This window comes from Quercus robur, chromosome 11 (genome assembly GCF_932294415.1).
Source record: "Quercus robur chromosome 11, dhQueRobu3.1, whole genome shotgun sequence".
In the NCBI taxonomy this organism is placed as follows: Eukaryota; Viridiplantae; Streptophyta; class Magnoliopsida; order Fagales; family Fagaceae; genus Quercus; species Quercus robur.
In genome coordinates this window covers 1,911,811-1,932,690 of record NC_065544.1, presented here as the reverse complement: position 1 = coordinate 1,932,690, position 20,880 = coordinate 1,911,811, and the positions used below count along the sequence as shown (strand labels likewise).

The window sequence follows — 20,880 nt, the reverse complement described above, 5'->3', positions numbered from 1 at the left end:
CCACTACAATAATATTGGCTATCTACAAAAAAAATTTACCAAACTAAAAATAAATAAAACTGGTTATGAGTTATGACATGCCAAAGGCAAGCACCCACTTATAGTTTTTAATTTTATTATAAGAAAAATTATTGTTGCAATTGGGCTGAAAGCCTTTAACCCTCTAAACAGAAGTTACTTTGAAAACTTTTTTTTTGGGGGGAAGAAATATGGATATGCATAGAAACTATAAATAGTTAAAAGTCTCTTACAAGATTTGTAGTCTTAATCGAAGGCTATAAAATCCTCCACCACAAGCCGTGGGTTATGAAAAAAAAACCATAGTTACTAATACTAAAAGAACTAAGCCTTGCAAAGGCATTTGCAGTGATTGGCTTCACCAAATCTGACAACGTTAGAAGAATTTTTTTTCTCTAAATCTCCATTTAGTTGGATTGGTAAAATTCAATCGAAACAACGAAATGGATCCATTTAAAATGAAGATTTTAATACAATACAGAATACACCCATTCATTATCAAATGAACTTGGGATGTTTCAATGAACTAGTATTAATTGTTAACTATGCAAAGAACTGAAAATACTAGAATCTGACACAAAGTTGCAATCAGCATACTCTAAAGACTAAAGTGCAACTATATTCAAAATCCATGTCTTGAGGCACTTCTGCATAAAATTTTGGAGGTACATACTAAGAGCATTTAATTGACAACTAAGAAAGAACAGCCATAACATCTGAAACCCTTAAAGCAATGTAATCGTAACCGTCTTTGCCCTTAAAGTCAATCCCAGCATAATTGGAGTACATGACTATGCTCCCTGGGGCGAGGGATAATGGTTTCCTGTTGCCTTCTTCATCTAGAGGACCAGGCCCAACCGCAATCACCTGTCACATCCAATCTATATATATCTAAAGGATGAAGCGGAGCATTTATTATTGCTACGCTTCAGTTGAGCCACATCATCGTCCACCTCATTATCATTTTCTTTCTAATTTTTCTATAATTGTTTTTAACATTTACTTTTTATTTTATTTTAATATTTACACTTTTTCCACACTTTCTCCACCCTTACCTTTTCATCTCCCCACTACCTTCTATATAAATATTATTCTTTTTCTTTTCATCTCCCCACTACCTTCTACATAAATATTATTCTCCTTCTTTTCATCTCCCCACTACCCTCTACATAAATATTTTCTTCTTCTTTCTCTTCATATTCCTTTATTTTGTCTCTTCTTATTCATATTCTCTTACTATAAATTTGTAACTATCTATTCCATTCTATGCATGGTTTTCTCTCACAAAAAAGAAGTGCTCTCTCTCTCTCTCTCAATTTTTCGATGAATTTTTTTATACATTCTTCTATTTATGCCAAATTACTAATCTTTGGGAATCCTTTCTTTTTTTTTTCTTTTTTTTTTTCTACACTAGAATCATTATGCTCATTTTCTCACTTAATTTAATAGGGTCATTTGCCAGAATTCAAAAAAAGGTTCTCTCTCTTTTTCTCTCAATTTTTCGATGAATTTTTTATACATTCTTCTATTTATGCCAAATTACTAATCTTTGGGATTTTTTTTTTCCTACACTAGAATCATTATTCTTATTTTCTCCTTAATTTGATTGGGTAGTTTGCCGGAATTCAAGTAAAACCAAACAATAAGGATTTTTATGGCATTGGAGAACGCTTGAATATATACTAGCCAAAAGTCGAAAGTCAGCAAATTAGTGGAGTTATGATTAAGCTTTAAACGGGATTGATGGTATTGCCAATGTTCTTTAATTAGCATCCTTATTTCTATTTATATATGTTTCCTAGAATTAGTATTAGTCTCATTTTTATTTTCTCTATTATATTCTAGGTAGACCAAGAGTTCATTAAAACTCCACATTGGTTAATGCCATTTAGATTTGTTTTTTAAATTTTTTTTTCTCTTTAATTGTTAAATGTTATCCTATTTTTGTTCTTTCTTATAACTCTAATTAATGTTGATGGTTTTTTTTTTTTTTTTGGTTAGTTAAGGTTGATGGTTCTTTCTTACAAAGGAAAGAAGAAATTGAAAATAATTGAATTCCATATAAACCTGTACCTAAAGGGGACAAGAGCCTTTGTTTATTTGATTAGAGACAATATATTAAAGGGGCATATCATTTGGTCATTGCATTGCATTTCTTAGAGGTTAAAAGATAAAGCTTGTCATTATAGGAAAACATTTGGGTGGATATCATTTTAATATTTTTTTTTTTTGTGTATTTCATTAATATTTTTTAAGGTGAACCATATTCTTCTAACTTTGTTGTAGTGTGTTACATTTGCTTAATATACAACTCATCTCTTATGGAATAAGGAAATTACCATAATAATAAAAAAACATCACAAAATTACAAGGTTAACTTAACCAAAATTAAAATAAAACTAAAGAAATAAAAAATAGATTTTATAATAATTTATTAGTAAAAAAATTGGTAGGCATATTCAAATTCCTATTTCCAAAAACAACTAAGTATTAATCCAAACCAAAATTCAATGAAAATTATAAAAGGGAAAGAAAAGACTTTCTAATGGGAAATTAAAAAAACACAATACTAAAACACATATTAAAAAAAAAAAACCATCAATCTTAATTAGAGTTATAAGAAAGAATAAAAATCTTTTATGTGCAATTGTTCTCTTTATTGGTATTTATTGTTATATATTTTATTTTTACTTTTTTTTCTTCTCATCTTATGTTATTCAACAGTTAAATTCAGTCACATCTATATATATATATATATATATATATATAATAATTAAACATGGAATATTTTATTTAAATTTAAATCAATAAAATTATCCTTAAAAAATTGTACTCTTTTTTTTTTTTTTTCATCTACACTTTGTCCAAGCTTTTTCCTTACCTTTATTTTTTCATCTCCCCACTACCTTCTACCTTAATATCACTATTCGTCTCCCCACATCTTCCATATCATTAAATTATTTATATTTTAATTTCTCTCCTTTTTTTATTTAAAAAATTAAAATTTTAAAATTTTACTTAAATTCAATAAATAAAAGTGTCCTCATAAAGTGGAGTAATACTAGGGACACACTCATTCTCAAACCCAATACATCAAAGAAAAAATATAATACAAAACAAATGCCAATTGGGAAACACTAAATTAAAAATAATAATAATAATAATAATAATAATAATAATAATAATAATAATAATGAGGATATCAAACCAAATATAATATAAAGAAACTAATAGTTATGGATATACTAACTTAAGGGCAGCAAAATTAAATGAAAAAAAAAAAAAAAAAAAACTACAATGCATATTTAATGCAATAAAATAATCATCAAGTTTTGGAAAACAATAAGTTGCCTATGGAGAGAGAGAGAGAGATAGTAAAGAAAAAAAAAATCAAATGTCAACTAGTAACTATTAATTGGAAAACAAAGAGGTTGTAAGGAGAAGTAAAAATACAAAATAAATATGACCAATATGAAGAACATTAAAGACATTACAGTGCAATAAAATCAACTGTTACATTCACTTAAAAAATTGAATCAATCATCAATAATTAAACACAATCATAGCAATATATTTAAACTTAAAACTAATCAAACTCTATTTCATAACTAAAAGGAGATGTTATCATGTAATAATAGAAATTACATAAGAAATGAAATTATGATAATAGTAAAAAATGTTATAAATGAAATTATGAAAAAAAGTGATAAAACTAATTAGCTACTATCATTATGAAGTAGTAGTCTATGATTTTGCACATCTAAAGAAGTGGAATATATAGAGTTTACTTAAGGTATATGTAAAGATTGACATTAAAAAAAAAGATACGTAAAGGTTAAAAAAATGTATATTCTATAAATAAATAAAAAGGTATATGTAAGGTTTTTATTAACTTAGAAGAAAATGAAAAATCAATTATTAATAACAGCAACAACAACAACAACAACAACAATAATAATAATATAGAGGTAATTACATTCCCCTTTCTTGAGGTTTGAAGAAATGAAACTCTACGTTAAACTTAAAAGGAAAAAATATTTTCACCCTTTACATTTGTTTGACCAAACTTTGTTAAATTAATATTAAAATATTATGTACTAACTTCATGTGCTTAAGGTAGGTTCCAAAATTAACCTTAATTTTAAAATTAAATTCTCTTATTTTAAAATTTTAAATTAAAGTGTATTTCAAAATATTAAGTAATGTCTTTACCTTTTCTTTTCCCAATGAGTTATGGAGAGATTTGTCATTTCAAATGTTTTGGAATTTTATAAATTAGTATTTTAATTCTAAAATTATGAGTAATGTCTTTACTAACCATGGTTAAACATTTATAAACAGATTCTTAAATAAAGTTAAAATATTTTGTTATTAATATAAACAAAATGGGAGAGTGTTATTACTTATTACCCCAAATATATTTAATAAGATCACCCTAAAAAAAAATTATCTCGCGCAATGCGCGGGTTTGCGACTAGTGTAGAATAAACATCAAACATTAATCTTCCCAAACACCGAAATCCCATCTTACAATCCTAAAACAAGCATTCAGCTAATGCTTCGGAGAGCATAAAGTTGAGGATGCTCTAGTCCTCACCGTCCCAATGGAAGGTTTCTTCTTGGTCACCTTTGTTAGCAACAAAGCCCCAGCAGTCTTTTCCTCAATCTCAGTAACCTGCACTTGAGTTCAAACGTACAAGGTATAATACCAAATATTACTTCAGATTCTCAGTGGCTCACATGATAAACCAAGAAAAGACATAAACAAAGCATAATGCAAGATCAGACATGATATATCATGCATAGCTACATAATTATTTTGCAGTAAACCAAAAACAGTTCACTGACTACAACCCCAGAATGAGACCTTACATTGACATTATTATTTATCTTTGGCTATACTCCACTATACACATTTCATGAAAATACATGCAAGGGTAATGAACTTTAGAAATATATCAAACCTTGTTAAAACTCTATCATTCAGGGGCTTAAGTTCCTTGGCATCATCTGTTTCAAGAATACCAACTATATCATCATCCTTCAAAATAAGATGCTTTGAACCACTGAACTCCAACTTAGTCCCTGCATACTTGGAATACACAATTTGGGTGCCAATCTGTTCAAAGAAAAGCAATTATTGAAAGGAACAAACAATGGAGAATTAGAAGCTAGAAAGATGAGTAAGCAAAAGTTACCTTCACATTGATGTCTACTTTGTTCTTCCTAACTGTCTTACCCTCTCCAGTTGCAACCACCTCACCTCCTTGAGGCTTAGTTTGAGCAATTGTTGGGACCAAAATTCCACCATCTGTCTTTTCCTCAGCTGTTTTGATCTTGACCAACACTCTATCACCCAAAGGCTTAATGTCGGTGTACTACAGAAATGGGAACAAAATGCTACCTTGTCAGAAAAGACATGCATAACATGAACTGTATCAGAATTTCAGTAAATGTAAATCCACAGCTATGGTGTATATATTGTCGTTTGACCATAAACAACTGTCTTCTAATTTTAAATCAGAACCAAGCCTAGGAAATAAACAGCAAAATTGCCACATAGAAACAGAGAAGTATTGAACACATAAGTTCCCATATATGACACGTATAATAGAGCATACTTAAAAACCATAAAGTGACCTGGTTCTGAACTTTCTAACAAAAAAATGACCCACAAAGCAGTTTTCTTTTTCTCTCGTAGGCCCCGAAATACTATTTCACTGTTTCATTGGCAAACAACCTTACAATAAAAAAGTTTTATCCTTCTAAAATTAGGAGGTATATAGTCAAGGATAGATTCTCTATTTGAAACTAAACTGAATTACAACAAATAACAATAACAGTAGTCAATCATGTTTTCCAAACTAAAATTCAACAAATCATTTGGTATTTCTGCTTATTTGGTATTTCTTGGGTGATGCCATATTCTCTTGAGCTAGTTGAGATGATTTGGGAGAAGAGATAATAGGGGGCAGTTGGTTAGTAGTCCTGCTATGTCTTATGTAGTGTATATGGTGGGAACTAAGTGCAAGGTGTTTTGAAGGTACATAAACTAGCATGATGAAATTGAAGTTTCAGTTTTTGAAAACCTTATATGAGTGGATGACATCCCTCATGATGTTCTCGATTGAGGAGTTCTTAGAGTTTGTGGACCCCCTAGGAGCTACATAATCACTCTGTTTGTTTCCTATTTTATTTTTTCTTTCTTTTTTTGCAATCATGTACTTGATTTGAGTTTTTAATAATGTTTATTTACTTATAAAAAAAAAAAAAAAATCACAATGCATCAAGTTATGACAAATGTGTGCTTGAAAATTTTTTAAATGCTACCTTTGGGGTTTTAATTCCTATAAAAGCAAATAGATTGAAAGGGGGTATTAGGGGAGATTGTGTCTAATACGCATAATGCATTAATTAAAGGTCGACAAATACTTGATTCTATCCTCATAGCTAATGAATGTTCGGATACAACAACCAATCCTTAGTCCCAAAATTTTGAGATCAACTATAGATTCTCAATAGACTAGTTAGACTCAATCGCATGTTTGGATAGTTGTCTAAAATTTGGAAGCCTAAATATGGCAAAGGCTAATGACCACCTCAATTGGGACTTCTTGATTTATTTATTTCAAAAGTGTGGCTTTGGGGCAAATGAAGGTTTGTATTTCTAGTCTGATTTCTGGTTTTGGTGAATGGCATTCCAACTAGGTTTTTTCCTAGTATGAGATTGGTTATGTTACGGGGATATGGTTTCCCCTTTATTGTCTGTGGTTGTTAGGAAGCATTAAGAAGGATTATAATGAAAGTAGTGTCAGGGGGTTATTTGAATGGTTTCCTCTTTGATAATTCGGAGGGTTATTTGAATGGTTATTTGGTAATATCCCATCTACTTTTTGTTGATGACACACCCATCATTTGTGATGCATACTCTACACATCTTCATTATTTAAGATGTTTCCTTATTTGTTTTGAGCCAATTTTAGGTTTGAGAATTATTCTATGTAATTCTAAATTGGGGCCAGAAGGCAAGATAGTGAATATTGAAAAACTAGTAGGTAATCTTGGATGTCATGTTTTGAAGTCCTTGGGTTTACTGTTGGGAGCTCATTTCAAGGCAAGGCATATATGGGATTCCATTCAAGAGAGAATGCATAAGAAATTGGTTGGTTGGAAGAAATTGTACCTATCAAAGGGTGGCATACTGACTATAATCAAAAGTATGCTATCTAGCCTTCCAAAATATTTCCTATATTTTTTCCATAGCCTATAGGGTGGCAAATAGGTTGGAAAAACTTCAAAAGGATTTACTTTGAGGTGGTAAGGGTGACGAATTTAATTTCCATTTAGTTAATTGGAGTATTTGTTGCAATCCTCTACTCTATAGCATGGAGAATTGGGGATTAAGAAGATATTGCTGTGTAATCAAGCTTTGTTGCGAAAGTGGTTTTGGGGATATGCAAAGAAAATGCATTCTGGAAGAGAGTAATAGAAGAATGGCACTATTTGTGCAAATTGGTGTTCGGGCAAGGTCAACAGATTGTATGCATTGGGTTTGTGGAATCATATTAGAAGAAGGGATGCCTTGCATATTATCATATATGACAGTGATGGCTCTAAATTTTGTGGAATGGTAAGTCTGCTATAAAGGAGAGACAACCTAATTTTTTCTAATCGCAACAAATAGAGAATATAAAGCGGAAAACTATATAGAGTTTGGAATTGGTCGTTTTAAATGGAATCCTATACTCATTTGAACAGTGCATGATTAGGAAATATAATCTATGGCACAATTATTAGAAGATATTTATTATGATTTCTGTACTGAAAAAAAAAAGACTTCCAATTGAAGAGCTACTATAAAACATTGAGAGAAGGAGGAACAAATTTTCCTTGCAAAGCACTGGCAAATTTGTGTACCGCAAACTCAAGGGTAGCTTTCTTCTCGTGTTGTATGGTAGTAGGGAAGATTTTGATAACAAATAATTTAAGCAAGGTTAATTATTATGGATTGGTAATTTTATGTATAAAAACCATGAAGATAATGTGAATCATTTCCTCTTACAATGTGTGATGGCTTAGGGTGGCATGAGAATTGTGATCTATGATCTTTTGCTTGTTTGGTGTCTCCTAGGTAACACCTTATCCTATGATGTAGTAACTCCTTAACTTGTGGTGAAGGTTTTATCATGTTGGAAGAGATGTTTTGTCTAAAGCTGTAATTGGGGGATTTGAAAAGTTGTTCCTTTGTGTTCAATGTGTAATTTTGAAGAGAAAAGAATGCACTTTCATTGAGGAGTAATAGTTATGCGTAATAAAGTTGAAACAATTATTTTTTAAGACCTTCTATGAGTGAACTTTCGACTTCTCATGTCTTCTGTCCCAGAGCTTTCACTAAATTATTTGCTGTAATTTTTTTTTTTAACTTTTTGTTCTAGCTTTCCCTTAAACCCTTTAATCACACATTTCAAACTAATACCATCATACAAACTATAGAGAAACCCATCCCAAAGTACCCAAACCAGCCACATACCAACACATAATTCACAACAATCAAAATCCCCACATACTACAATACAACAAACTTCAATAGCAAACACTGATAAATTGGAGAAACAAAAATGGGTGATGAAAATATTACCTTGGAAGCAACCAGACCCGTAAGTGCCCTCTGAAAGAGACCGCTCCCTACTCCCAAATGCTCCACTGAAGGACTAACTTTCACTGTTGATAGTTGAAGCCCCTGAAACGAAGGCAAGTTCCTCGTTGAAATTGAGGATGACGTAAACTGAGCTGTAGCTATTTCTGGGTCTACTCTCAAATCCCACAAAAACAGAAAACCAGAATTCAAATTAATAAGTCAAGTCTAGAAACCTTTATTGGAAAAGAAGAAGAAGAAGAGCTTTACTTGACCAACCATATCCAAACACGGCTCAGTCAGAATGCTTTATTAAATTTACCTAAAGAAATATGATTAAAAAGGAGAGAATTGAAGAGTATATTCAGGTTCTAGGCGAAAATGGGTAATTACCCGTCAAGATGAAACTATTCAGTTAGTTGGCCCGGTTTTGAAAGAAATTGGGAAACTAGCAACTCGAGCCTCAGAGGCTCGATTTTGGGCCCCTAAATCGAGCCTCTGAGGCTCGGTTTAGGTTGTTTGATGTGGCAAAAATCCACGTGGCGTTTACATGAAACTCGAGTCTCAGAAACTCAAGTTCCACGTAGATGCCACGTGTTAAAATCGAGTCTCTGAGACTCGGTTTCAGTTTAAGTAAACCGAGTCTCAGAGACTCGAGTTTTAAGCAAAAAAACGCGCGCATGTTTAACTTTGAAACCGAGTCTTAAAGACTCGAGTTTTAAGGCAAACTGAACTCGAGTCTTAGAGACTCGAGTTTCAAAGCACTCTCGTCTGCTTGTCTGGTCATATCAAGCTGTCTTTGCTGTGCTTTGTGCTATTCTAATAGCTGAATACATTGTGCTCTGTGCTAGTCTATTAAGCTTGTGCTGGACATGTGAATATAATTTGTCTGTTGCTTGTTAGCCTATTAGTCTATTTTGGTGCTTGTGCTAGTCAACAACAGTCTTTGTTGCAGGTACACTATTAATTGAGTACGTTGCTGAAGGATATGTGAATATAATTTGTCTGTTTTGAGACATTCAAAAAATATGTTAAACTAGCACAAGCACCAAAAACTTCTCTCAGACTATGTTGAACCACAACTCTCAGACTAAACACAACTCTCACACCTTCAACAACTTGAATCACAAAGCCTCAACAACTCTCACACCTTCAGAAACTTCAATCACAGAACCTCTCTTAAGAACTCTCACAGAGACTGAAACTCTCATACATATTTAGCAGCAAAACATTGCTCCTCTCACTCTCATACAATCTCAGCAGTACATTTGCACATCATTATGTCAAGTAAGGGTCTCCTCACTCTCTAATTAGTTGTTTAGTGTATATAGCTGCTTTAACCATTATTGCTTGCATTGTTTTAGTGTATATGCCATTTCGTAATAAAATATTTGTTTGTATTAGGCAAATATATTTGTTTCCTAATAAGATATTTGTTTGTATTAAAATATGTATATTTGTTTCCTTATAAAAAATACGTATATATATTTATATTTATATTTATATGTATATTTATACAACTATATAATTAAATATTTATATATACATATTTTTATTTATATATTTATAAAACTATATAATTAAATAATTAAATATTTATATAAATATATTTATATTTATACAACTATATATATAAATACTTATATAAATATATAAATATTTAATTATATAGTTGTATAAATAGGCTAAATATAAATATATTTATATAAATGTATTTATATAAATATTTAATTATATAGTTGTAGCTTTTGTTTAGCTGGGAATGTTTTGTGGTTTAAGGTTCTAGTTCTTTGAGATTAATAAGCTTTTTGAGGCTCTCTTAGTTGGATAGTACATGGTATTTGCTTTTTGTTATTTGAGCATAGGTATAAAGGTGTTTATGTATTTGTGGCTGCATACCTTTGGCTTAAAAAAAAAAAAAATACGTATATATATTTATATTTATATTTATATGTATATTTATACAACTATATAATTAAATATTTATATATACATATTTTTATTTATATATTTATAAAACTATATAATTAAATAATTAAATATTTATATAAATATATTTATATTTATACAACTATATATATAAATACTTATATAAATATATTTATATAAATATATAAATATTTAATTATATAGTTGTATAAATAGGCTAAATATAAATATATTTATATAAATATTTAATTATATAGTTGTATAAATAGGCTAAATATATAAATATATTTATATTTATATATTAAATTAGATGATATGTCTAATTTGATTGATCATGATTATATTCACATTAGTGTTTTTTTTTTCTTTTTTTGTCTGATGAACCCTGCTCTATGTTATTTCATCAATAGTAGTGTAATAGGGTATGGCATTAATTTAAAATTACTTGAATGATGTTGTTACATAATTGCACTCATTCATTTGCACATCCTCATGACTTTTGTTGTTTGGTTTGATATTTTTATTTATATTTTTGTTAGAGCTGAGTTTCAATTTTGTAATGGGGGTGAGTTTTGTCTTCAGTTTTTTTATTTGTTTGAGTATGAAATTATAATGATTGAGTGTGTTTGTATGTGATGTGGGGTGAGTATATGCAATTGTTACACTTTTAGAAGTTGCGATTCTTGTACTTTGAGTAGATAGAAAAGGTTTTGTAATTGATGTTAAATCAAAGAGATCAAATATGTCACTAACATAAATTTACTTGGCTCTCTAATAGGTTCACAATCTTTGAAGAATATTGACATAAATGTATACTTCGGTGGACCCCTTTACAATCCTGAAGGGATTGACGGATTTCCATTTAGAGGGGAGGGTATTGAATGCTACTACATGATGTTACATCGTAAGTTGAAGACGTTGACTGATTTGAAGAGGAAAATAATGGACGAATTGAAATTGAACCCTGCTTGGTATGACATCAAGATTATTTATCGTTACCCACAAGAAGTTCTTCATGAACGGATAAATTACGGGTATATGGCGATTAAAGAAGATAAACATGTAAAGATGATGTTTAATAGGATCCAGAAAATGTCCCAAGCAAATGCTGCTGAGTTGTATGTAAGTTTGGAGGCGAGTGTAGACAACAGTACTGTGGTGGTGCAAGAGACATCTACGGCTTTACAATTTACAACTCTAGATAATGGATGCACTACAATGGGAGGGTATGCAATGGGAGGTTATACGCTCCCATCTCAAGATTATGTTGCAAATACTGGTGAAACCCTCTACTCTCAAGAGACACATTTAGAGGAGGAAGACGAAGACGAAGACGAAGATCATGCTGCGAATGATAACATAAATAATGATGATATGGATCAGTACGAAGAGAGGATTGAGCAAGGTGACTTTGAGAACGATGTGGATGAGCATGAAGTCGTTCCTAATTTTGAAGAGGAAAATATGGAGTACCATGATGAAGGTGATGCAGATGATGATGATATTGGTGTCCAGCATGATACAGATACGACCATTGGCTACAGAGCTCCTGCGGACTCATTCTACGCAAATACTTGGGAAGATATGGTTGATCCTTCACTTCTTCAGATACCATTTCTTTGTACTTGGCAAGATGGGATGCATTTTTGTAAAGGGTTGACTTTTGCAAATAAAGCTGCGGTGAAGCGTGCATTGATAATATACGCAGCAAAGGATAATAGAAATTTCTCCATCCAAAGGTCGAGCACAACTCAATTGTGCGCCGCATGCGTTGACGACAACTGCAAGTGGTACGTTGGGGCATACATGAAGTCTAAATTGAATGGTCTGTGGATGGTCACGTCTTATGTGGGTCCACATAGTTGTATACCCTTTGGGCTGCGAAGAGACGGTAGAATGATGGATTCTAATTTTGTTGCATCAGAAATTGTGGGAAGATTGCGAAAAAAGCACACTGCTACTATTGATGAGCTTTGGGAGATCATACGTACTAAGTATGATCATGAGCTTTCTTACTATAAAGTATGGGACGCAAAACAAAAGGCAATTGCTAAGATTTTTGGGGATTGGGAGGAGTCTTACCAAATGTTGCGAAAGTTGTTGTTGGCATACTTGGATCAGGATTCGGGTACCCAGTATAGCTATCACACCATACCTAAGCCATTAGAAGGTACTACGTTACTGCGCTATGTATATTGGGCATTCGCTCCATGCATTGCTGCATTCCAGTATTGCAGGCCAGTGATCAGTATTGATGGAACTCATTTATATGGTAAATACAAAGGGGTATTGATGATTGCAATGGCAACGGATGCTAATCAAAAGGTTTTGCCTATCGCCTTTGCTGTTGTGGATAAGGAGTCAGGGGCTAGTTGGGGGTGGTTTTTAGAGTGTCTCAGGACTTCGATAGAGCGTGTTATTGAAAACAAGGACATTTGCATTATTTCTGACCGACATAAAGGTATCAAATGCGCCATTCGAGAGTGGCCTAGAGGGCAAGACGGAAGAGAACGGGTATATCATCGATATTGCCTTCGACATGTTGCTAGCAACTTCAACACACACTTTGATAACCCGACTCTAAAGGCATTGGCCTTGAAAGCTGGATATGCGACTCATGATGCTAAATTTGTGTCCATAATGCAAACCATTAAGGAGGCCGAGATTAATTTACTGAGGGGTGTAGACCCTACTGATCGCCGGATTATACGTTATATGCCATACACATATCTAATGAGTGAGGATGTAGACAAATGGACCCAGTCACATGATGGTGGAAGACGTTACGGGGCAATGACAACCAATATCTCTGAGTGCTTTAATGGGGTTCTTAAAGGTGCCCGCGGTTTGCCCATTGCTGCAATGGTTGAGTTCACTTTTTTTAAACTTGTTGCATATTTCCACGATCGACATAAACAAATTACTTCTGATCTCTCTCGAGGTAAGGTGTGGAGTGATTATGCAATGGAGATCTATAACAAAAATGAGCAGAAAATTGCAGGACACACTCTGAGGAATTATAATCATGCAGAGGGTATATATCAAGTGGTTACCCCGTATAACGACCATAGAGCTGGAGGGGGAAATCACAGTCATGATGTGCGCATATTTGATAGAACATGTGGTTGTGGAAAGTGGCAAAACTTGAAGATTCCTTGTTCACATGCAATTAAAGTTCTTAAAGGTCTGCATCTCGATGCGCCCAGCTATATTGACCCATGTTACAGTTTGAACAACGTCATTCTCACATATTCACATAATTTTGTGGTGCCAAAGTCAGAGTCATTATGGACAGACGTTCGCGGACCACGGTGGGTGCCTGACCCACAATTGTTGCGGGCCAAAGGTCGTCCTACGATGTCAAGAATAAGGAATGAAATGGATGGGGTACGGCGAGAACAGGGAAGCCGGAGGGAAGATCCGGAGTTGAGGGAGATTCAACCGAGGCAACGATGTAGAGTGTGTCATCAAGAGGGGCATAACCGTAGATGCTGTCCCAATTCCCATGGGGCTTCGACAAGTGGTAGTGCTATGAACTAGGCAAGTGCCGTCACTGTTTTTATATAATATACTCAGAATGTCATTTGGTTTTTGTTCTTTGCATTTGGAAACTAATAACCGTATTTAATGTTTGTCAGGCAAGCGAAGACTTGATTTTCGTAAGTGACATTGTACGTGGGACTTGTCGTGATCTTCTGTATGGACAAGCTAGGTGATTATGTAGAGTATGTTGTATCAGTATGGACAAGTGTTAGGTGAATATGTATAATATGTTATATCAGTATGGAGCTTCCGCTAGGCGAATATGTAGACTATGTTGTATTAACTTAGTTGTTATTTTGTTTATTGTTGTAAATTACGGATAATTGAACTATTTGCTATCCATTTTACTCGTTACATTAGTTGCGTGATGCAGCTTTTTCCTATAATACGAACAATGATATTACTTTGGCAAGTTGCCCTTCTAGTATTGAACTGCCATTGTGTGCTAAGACTTTTTGTCGAACAATAATTTTATTGAATAGTTACTGTTTTAATCTGGTTGTAGAACTTTAATGTATGCTCCGTTCGCGTATCACAGCGTATGTAGTTGTTTGATGTGTTCTGGACCCTGGAAAATTTGCTGCAGGGGAGAAAATTAATTCTGGTCCATGCACCTGCGGCAAAAAAAAAAAAAAAATATCCCAGTGGAACTCGAGTATCTTATACTCGATTTCCATAAATAGAAATCGAGTCTCTAAGACTCGATTTCCATTTATGGAAACCGAGTATAAAATACTCGAGTTCTACTGGGATATTTTTTTTCCTTTTTAATTTTGCCCCAATTTGGTGACCTGCGGCCAAAAAAGAAAAAAAAATTCCCAGTGGAACTCGAGTATCTTATACTCGGTTTCCATAAATGGAAATCGAGTCTTAGAGACTCGATTTCTATTTATGGAAATCGAGTATCTTATACTCGATTTCTATAAGTAGAAACCGAGTCTTAGACTCGATTTCCATTTATGGTAACCCCATTTCTACTGGGATTTTTTTTTTTTCAATTTTTTGTTATTACCCCATTTGAGAACTAATTTCAGGTAATTTTTTACTAAACCGCCAACATCGAAGAGTAAACCTTGTAAATCCAAAAATATAACTGAAATGAACAAAATAAAATTATACAATCTGGTTTATTTGTTTTCAACTGCCAACATCTAAGTAACCCAACCCTGTAAATCCAAAAAAAAAGAAAAAGAAAAGAAAATCAACATCTCATGTCTTCACAATCCAACAATACACAAAAAGCACACATTCAGTATAATTTCATATCACATTGTAATGCACAAACTATAAGCAAGAAAATTGAGTGGAATATTAAAAGTTCAAACTTGTTCTTTTAATTTTATTTTGAATATAATTGAAGTTCTAACTCTAATTAGCTCATTTACAACCACTACATGGTAGGATTGATCCCTGAGTGCTATGTCTCATGCTACAGCTACACATGCCCAGAAAACTAAGCCACATGTGCTTGTCCACTAAGCACAGATTTTTAATTATCATTCTGGTCGTCTAACCAATAGATTGATAACAGATTGACAGTCATTGTCTACGGACATTCTTGTCAGATACTTGAAGTAAAACACATATTACATAAAAATGTATCACAATAAGAATATTTAACAAAATAAACAGAGATGCCAGTGGTATTTAAAAAACTTCAACAAAGTGTGGGCACCGCCATGTGGCTTTTATATCCATACAAAGAACAGAGCTGTTAGCTGTGTGTGAAGAACAAAGCCACGGATCAATTATATTCAGGGTGGTGGAGTGAAACAAAACATTAACATGGAGACACACTACTTCCATAGCTTCCGCAATGACATGTTTTTCTCGGTCTCCTTCTTCATTACCTTTGCCACTACCATCTCAAAATCTTCTTGTGTTACATCAACCCTCCTCTCCCTCAGAGCAAACATCCCAGATTCTGTGCACACAGCCTGCAGCAAACAAAATAAACGAAAAAGGGAAGAAGGGATAATATGATTATGCACAGAGAAAACACACAATCTTTCACTTCTGAAGACTTTAATAGCCCAGTGCAATAGGTCGTTATGGAATTAACAAGACAATACTTATCATTCTGTCCAAATCCATCGAAAAGAGTTGAGATTGTTTAAATTGAATAAAATACTGGCAATCTTTACAAGAATGAAGCCTATTTTGACATGCTTGCCAAATACTTACAATAAGAGATGAATCTGTTTAAATAGTTGAGGTCACAATAAAGAAAAGTACCAAAAACTAAACAACCCAATCTGCATAATGAAAACACACACGATACCTTTATTTTATTTGATGCTTCAAATCCATCCAGCTGGTTGAGAAGCTCCAGCATAGTCCGCTGCACTTCACTGTCACCATTGCCACTACCAGTTTAAATGCAGAAAGTAAAAGGGTACACGAGGCAAACCTCCTTTATCTCTTTAATTTGCTGGTCAAGACCGCCAATCATGTCATATGTGGAATCTGGAACCTTTTCAACTTTCATGAGGTTGACCAATGGATCAACTTTGCTTGGCAAGATTAAATGAAGCACATAACTGTCATTATGGAGAGCAACTCTTGTTGATGGAGTTATCTTGGTGATATCGATATTTTTATCAATGTCAACAACATATTTCCGTTCAATTGTAAGATTGTAAACAATATGAAACATTAGATAAAAATGTATTCAAAAGGGTACACGAGGCAAACCTCCTTTATCTCTTTAATTTGCTGGTCAAGACCGGCAATCATGTCATATGTGGAATCTGGAACCTTTTCAACTTTCATGAGGTTGACCAATGGATCAACTTTGCTTGGCAAGATTAAATGAAGCACATAACTGTCATTATGGAGAGAGCAACTCTTGTTGATGGAGTTATCTTGGTGATATCGATATTTTTATCAATGTCAACATCATATTTCCGTTCCATTGTAAGATTGTAAACAATATGAAACATTAGATAAAAATGTATTCAAAAGGGTACACGAGGCAAACCTCCTTTATCTCTTTAATTTGCTGGTCAAGACCGCCAATCATGTCATATGTGGAATCTGGAACCTTTTCAACTTTCATGAGGTTGACCCATCAACTTTGCTTGGCAAGATTAAATGAAGCACATAACTGTCATTATGGAGAGCAACTCTTGTTGATGGAGTTATCTTGGTGATATCGATATTTTTATCAATGTCAACCACTAATTACACTTCTTCAATTGTAAGATTGCAAACAATATGAAACATTAGATAAAAATGTATTCAAACTGTTTTCAAACCATCTCTTATTAACAAAAAGGCACTCCTAAGGCACTCCTTGTGCATGTAATAGTCTATTCCCTTGCTAAAATATCATTACTTTTCAAAAAAATATATAGTTAAAAAACAGCTGCAAATTTACAATTGAGTGCATTCATATAGGAATATTACTTACCTTAACTAAAACGTTATTCTTCCCCATTACTTTGACAAATAGTGTGTATATATATAACTTTAAATTGGCATCAATGTTAATATAAATGTGCTAATTTCGACTTTCAACATTTAAATGAAGTTAATTTTATTCTTAGAAATTGGTTTTAAAAGTGTATGAACAACACTATTGATACAACTAATAGTTGGGGAAATTGATTTGAAAGTCGAGGGACAAAATTGATACTATTAAATGGCTTGAAAAATTTACGATGCTCTAAAAGTATAGGTTTAGGAACTATTTTTAAAAGCATTTGATAAAAAAAAAATTAACTAACTTTTTGTCCTTAAAAATGATTTGGTAACAAATAATCTAAGGGCATCTGTTAACAAGACCCAACTAAAACTAAAACTGTGACAAATTTATAAAAACCAAAATCTCTTTAATTTGGCCATTTTATTAATTTTTTTTTTTTTTTTGGAGGGTGGCCATTTTATTAAAGTTACTAAAAAAATTCACACCTAATGATGACATTGGCTTGATTTTGCCACGGCTGAGTGATTAAATTGATACAAATAGTATTTCTAAAAAAAATTTATTGATACAATTATACAAATAGTAGTTGAGTGTTAAATTAAATTTAGCCCAAATAGTTTGAAACCAAGTTAGTAATTTAACATTCCATTTATTTTATTTGTTTACAAATCTTTTTTTCTTTTTTTGGGTAAAGAATCTACAAATGTAGTTCAAAGTTTGCATCTATCGTTGCCAATGGTTGCAAGTTTCAGAACAGCAACAACAACCATCTTTGATGCAACCACTATCACATACAAAATTTTAAGATTCATTCCAAGAAGGTTCGTGGTAGGCACCCCAACTTTCCTTCATCCAATTGATTTTCCTTCCTTTCACTGGCTTCTCATAGCTGCACAATAGAAATACTTATAATACTTAGCAAGAGGAATTGTTCATCAAATTCCTATCAATTTGAAAGTCGTTGTTCAAATGGAAATATGAATAGCTCCAAAAGATCTTACCCATCAAAAAAGTCAAAAGAACTCTTGAATTGATCAGGCAAATTGAGAAGTGAAAAGTCTTCGAAGGTCCACGGTCCCTGTTAAGCTATGTTATGAATGCAAAAAGCAACCTGCCATCATTTGTGAAGCTGTGTTAGATCCTAACAAATAGAAATTCCCAAGTTGACCACAATTCTGTAGGTAACCCAGATCAGCGCAAGGACACCTTACCTTGGCATTTTTATAGAGTACCCTTGATTTGTACTTTGTTTTTAGGTAGCATGGAAGAAGAGCAGTGTGCCAATCATTGGCAATGAAGACAACATCCTCCCCTGCAAGAAGCAGAAAAGAACATCCTTAATGAAGCTATTTATTTTAAGACACTTCAAGTTTAAGAAACATAAAATGGTTCCAATGTCCACACCATATGGTCCAGAGAAATGTTCACTGCTTTTTAAGTTCAGAACCCTTGGTGCCTCCAGAGCAGCCTGAAATTTATAAGAGGGGAAAAAAGACATCGTTTTTCAGCTATCTACTCAATGTCTGAAATGTTAATAACTATATGTAAATGAGGTGTTAGTACAAGGCGCATCTTACAATTTCAGATTCTTACCTCCAAGCAAGCATCGGCCAGACCTTTGTTATTATTCAGTGCATAAATCACATTGGACAATGCAAACAAAGACTGGTTGATCTTGGCACTCTCTAGGAGACGAATTCCTTCATTGCAGGTCCTTCTATTATCTTCATTACCTGTTTAAATTACAGGCAGAATTACACAAATCAAAATTTGGGAAAGACCAGAAATAAACCCCTCTTTTAGTCTTACGTACAGCTGAGCTATGACCCTGTAATTGCACAACTTAAAAGAGGAAATAACCTGCCAAGTCTATAAGGTTCAGCTTCCCAGTAACAACAGCCTCAGAGCCATCACCACAAGGAGTAGAAACGGCAATCACTAGCACCCCATGGCTCCTACTAGAGACATCGTTAAGCCCGGTGTGCGCGATTTTCCTCCTCTGAATCCCACAAGAAAATATCTCATAGAATTCAGACATCGACTTCACAGGGACCTGAGATAGTCCGCGGAGATGAATTTGCCCGTTTTTATCATCCAAAACTGCAATTTCCTTCCCCTTAAGCTCTAAAAGATCGTAGCACCTGTCCATATAGACCTCATGACAACTGTAATACAATGAATAAAGTCGAAAATCATACAAAGTGAAACGTAACTTTAATGCTAAAAAACTCTACACAGTGACACAACAACTAACTGCAAGAGCCTTAGCTGAATCTCCTTTAGTTAAAATCAAGGTACATTTATCAGCCACCCACATTAAAAGCCTACAAAAATTTTGAAGCTACAGCTGTATAAATATAAATTGAGTTTGTTTTTCTGATAAAAATCTCGTTATGCTAATTCAAGGTTGCAATATTTGGGAAACAAGCATACCTTTTTATTCAATTAAGGTTTCAAAACCTTCATTCAGATTAGCTCCAACATTAGTGCAGCTACTTGAACGTGAGAGGTAGGGTCCAAGGAAACTGATGAAAAGGCTGATGAGGTTCTAAAGTGGAATATTCTGGATTGTTGGACTCCACAAAATCATTACCGATGGTCTAAACCCAACATGTTTAACACTCAGATTCAGTCCATCCGTAGTGATTTTCTGGCGTCCAACAATCCAAAATATCCCACTTTAGAACCTCATCAGCCTTTTCATCAGTTTCCTTGGACCCTACCTCTCACGTTCAAGTAGCTGCACTAATATCCACTGCATGTGATTGAATCCCCACCTACAAAGCGTCATACAGTAGTCTGTGAGATATATACACCTCAGGAGACTCGTAGGACAAGGTCTAGGAACATGCTCCCTTGAAGAACTCCAACAGATAGAAGAACAGTTAGAGAGGAGCGTAAGCAGCATTAGAGCTAGAAAGGTTAATTATAAAATCCCTAACTTGGCTTTCATGATATTTTACTAAATGGTAGTTTAACATGCTTTATCTTGGTCTATACTTTCAGCCTCAGGTTTTCAAGGAACAAATTGAGCAACTAAAGGAAAAGGTAAAGTTTTAAATTGATTGATATGTAGGCCCAACAAGGTGATTTCAAGTTGCGTAGAAAGAAGTTTCCCTGTTTTTTTTTTTTTTTGTTGAGTTCCTGGCACTGAAATATTGCAGCACCATAAGTTTTTTCTTAACAGAATTCTTCAGTTGTTGCTGACTAGTATATGTTCTATTTTCTAATTTTTCTTCAGGAAAAAGTCCTAGCAGCTGAAAATGCAAGGCTATGTGAGAAGGTGAACTTTTGCAATTATTATTACTAGTACTAGTATTCTTTTATT

At 33.3% G+C, this 20,880-nt stretch overlaps 3 protein-coding genes and 2 long non-coding RNA genes across 5 annotated transcripts; 2 read left to right on the top strand and 3 right to left on the bottom strand.

Annotated features, from left to right (window-relative positions):
• Positions 1 to 608: 608 nt before the first annotated feature.
• LOC126707049 (20 kDa chaperonin, chloroplastic-like) lies at positions 609 to 9,335 on the bottom strand. Its single transcript, XM_050406637.1, has 7 exons — positions 9,204 to 9,335; positions 8,976 to 9,024; positions 8,657 to 8,829; positions 5,217 to 5,396; positions 4,989 to 5,137; positions 4,616 to 4,700; positions 609 to 885 (listed from the first exon to the last, which is right to left on the bottom strand). The coding sequence occupies exons 1-7, from the start codon at positions 9,333 to 9,335 to the stop codon at positions 712 to 714; spliced, it is 942 nt and encodes a 313-aa protein (XP_050262594.1). The 3' UTR covers positions 609 to 711.
• Positions 9,336 to 11,674: 2,339 nt separating this feature from the next.
• LOC126707048 (uncharacterized) lies at positions 11,675 to 14,122 on the top strand. Its single transcript, XM_050406636.1, has 3 exons — positions 11,675 to 11,987; positions 12,075 to 12,203; positions 12,258 to 14,122. The coding sequence occupies exons 1-3, from the start codon at positions 11,675 to 11,677 to the stop codon at positions 14,120 to 14,122; spliced, it is 2,307 nt and encodes a 768-aa protein (XP_050262593.1).
• A 4,502-nt stretch (positions 14,123 to 18,624) lies between these two features.
• LOC126705387 (uncharacterized) lies at positions 18,625 to 19,031 on the bottom strand. Its single transcript, XR_007648273.1, has 3 exons — positions 18,957 to 19,031; positions 18,764 to 18,864; positions 18,625 to 18,663 (listed from the first exon to the last, which is right to left on the bottom strand). It is a non-coding gene; the product is annotated as an uncharacterized LOC126705387 (long non-coding RNA).
• Positions 19,032 to 19,060: 29 nt separating this feature from the next.
• LOC126707047 (kinesin-like protein KIN-10B) lies at positions 19,061 to 19,701 on the bottom strand. Its single transcript, XM_050406635.1, has 3 exons — positions 19,413 to 19,701; positions 19,146 to 19,285; positions 19,061 to 19,075 (listed from the first exon to the last, which is right to left on the bottom strand). The coding sequence occupies exons 1-3, from the start codon at positions 19,699 to 19,701 to the stop codon at positions 19,061 to 19,063; spliced, it is 444 nt and encodes a 147-aa protein (XP_050262592.1).
• A 678-nt stretch (positions 19,702 to 20,379) lies between these two features.
• LOC126705391 (uncharacterized) lies at positions 20,380 to 20,878 on the top strand. The gene is made up of 3 exons (XR_007648276.1): positions 20,380 to 20,473; positions 20,559 to 20,600; positions 20,794 to 20,878. It is a non-coding gene; the product is annotated as an uncharacterized LOC126705391 (long non-coding RNA).
• Positions 20,879 to 20,880: the final 2 nt, after the last annotated feature.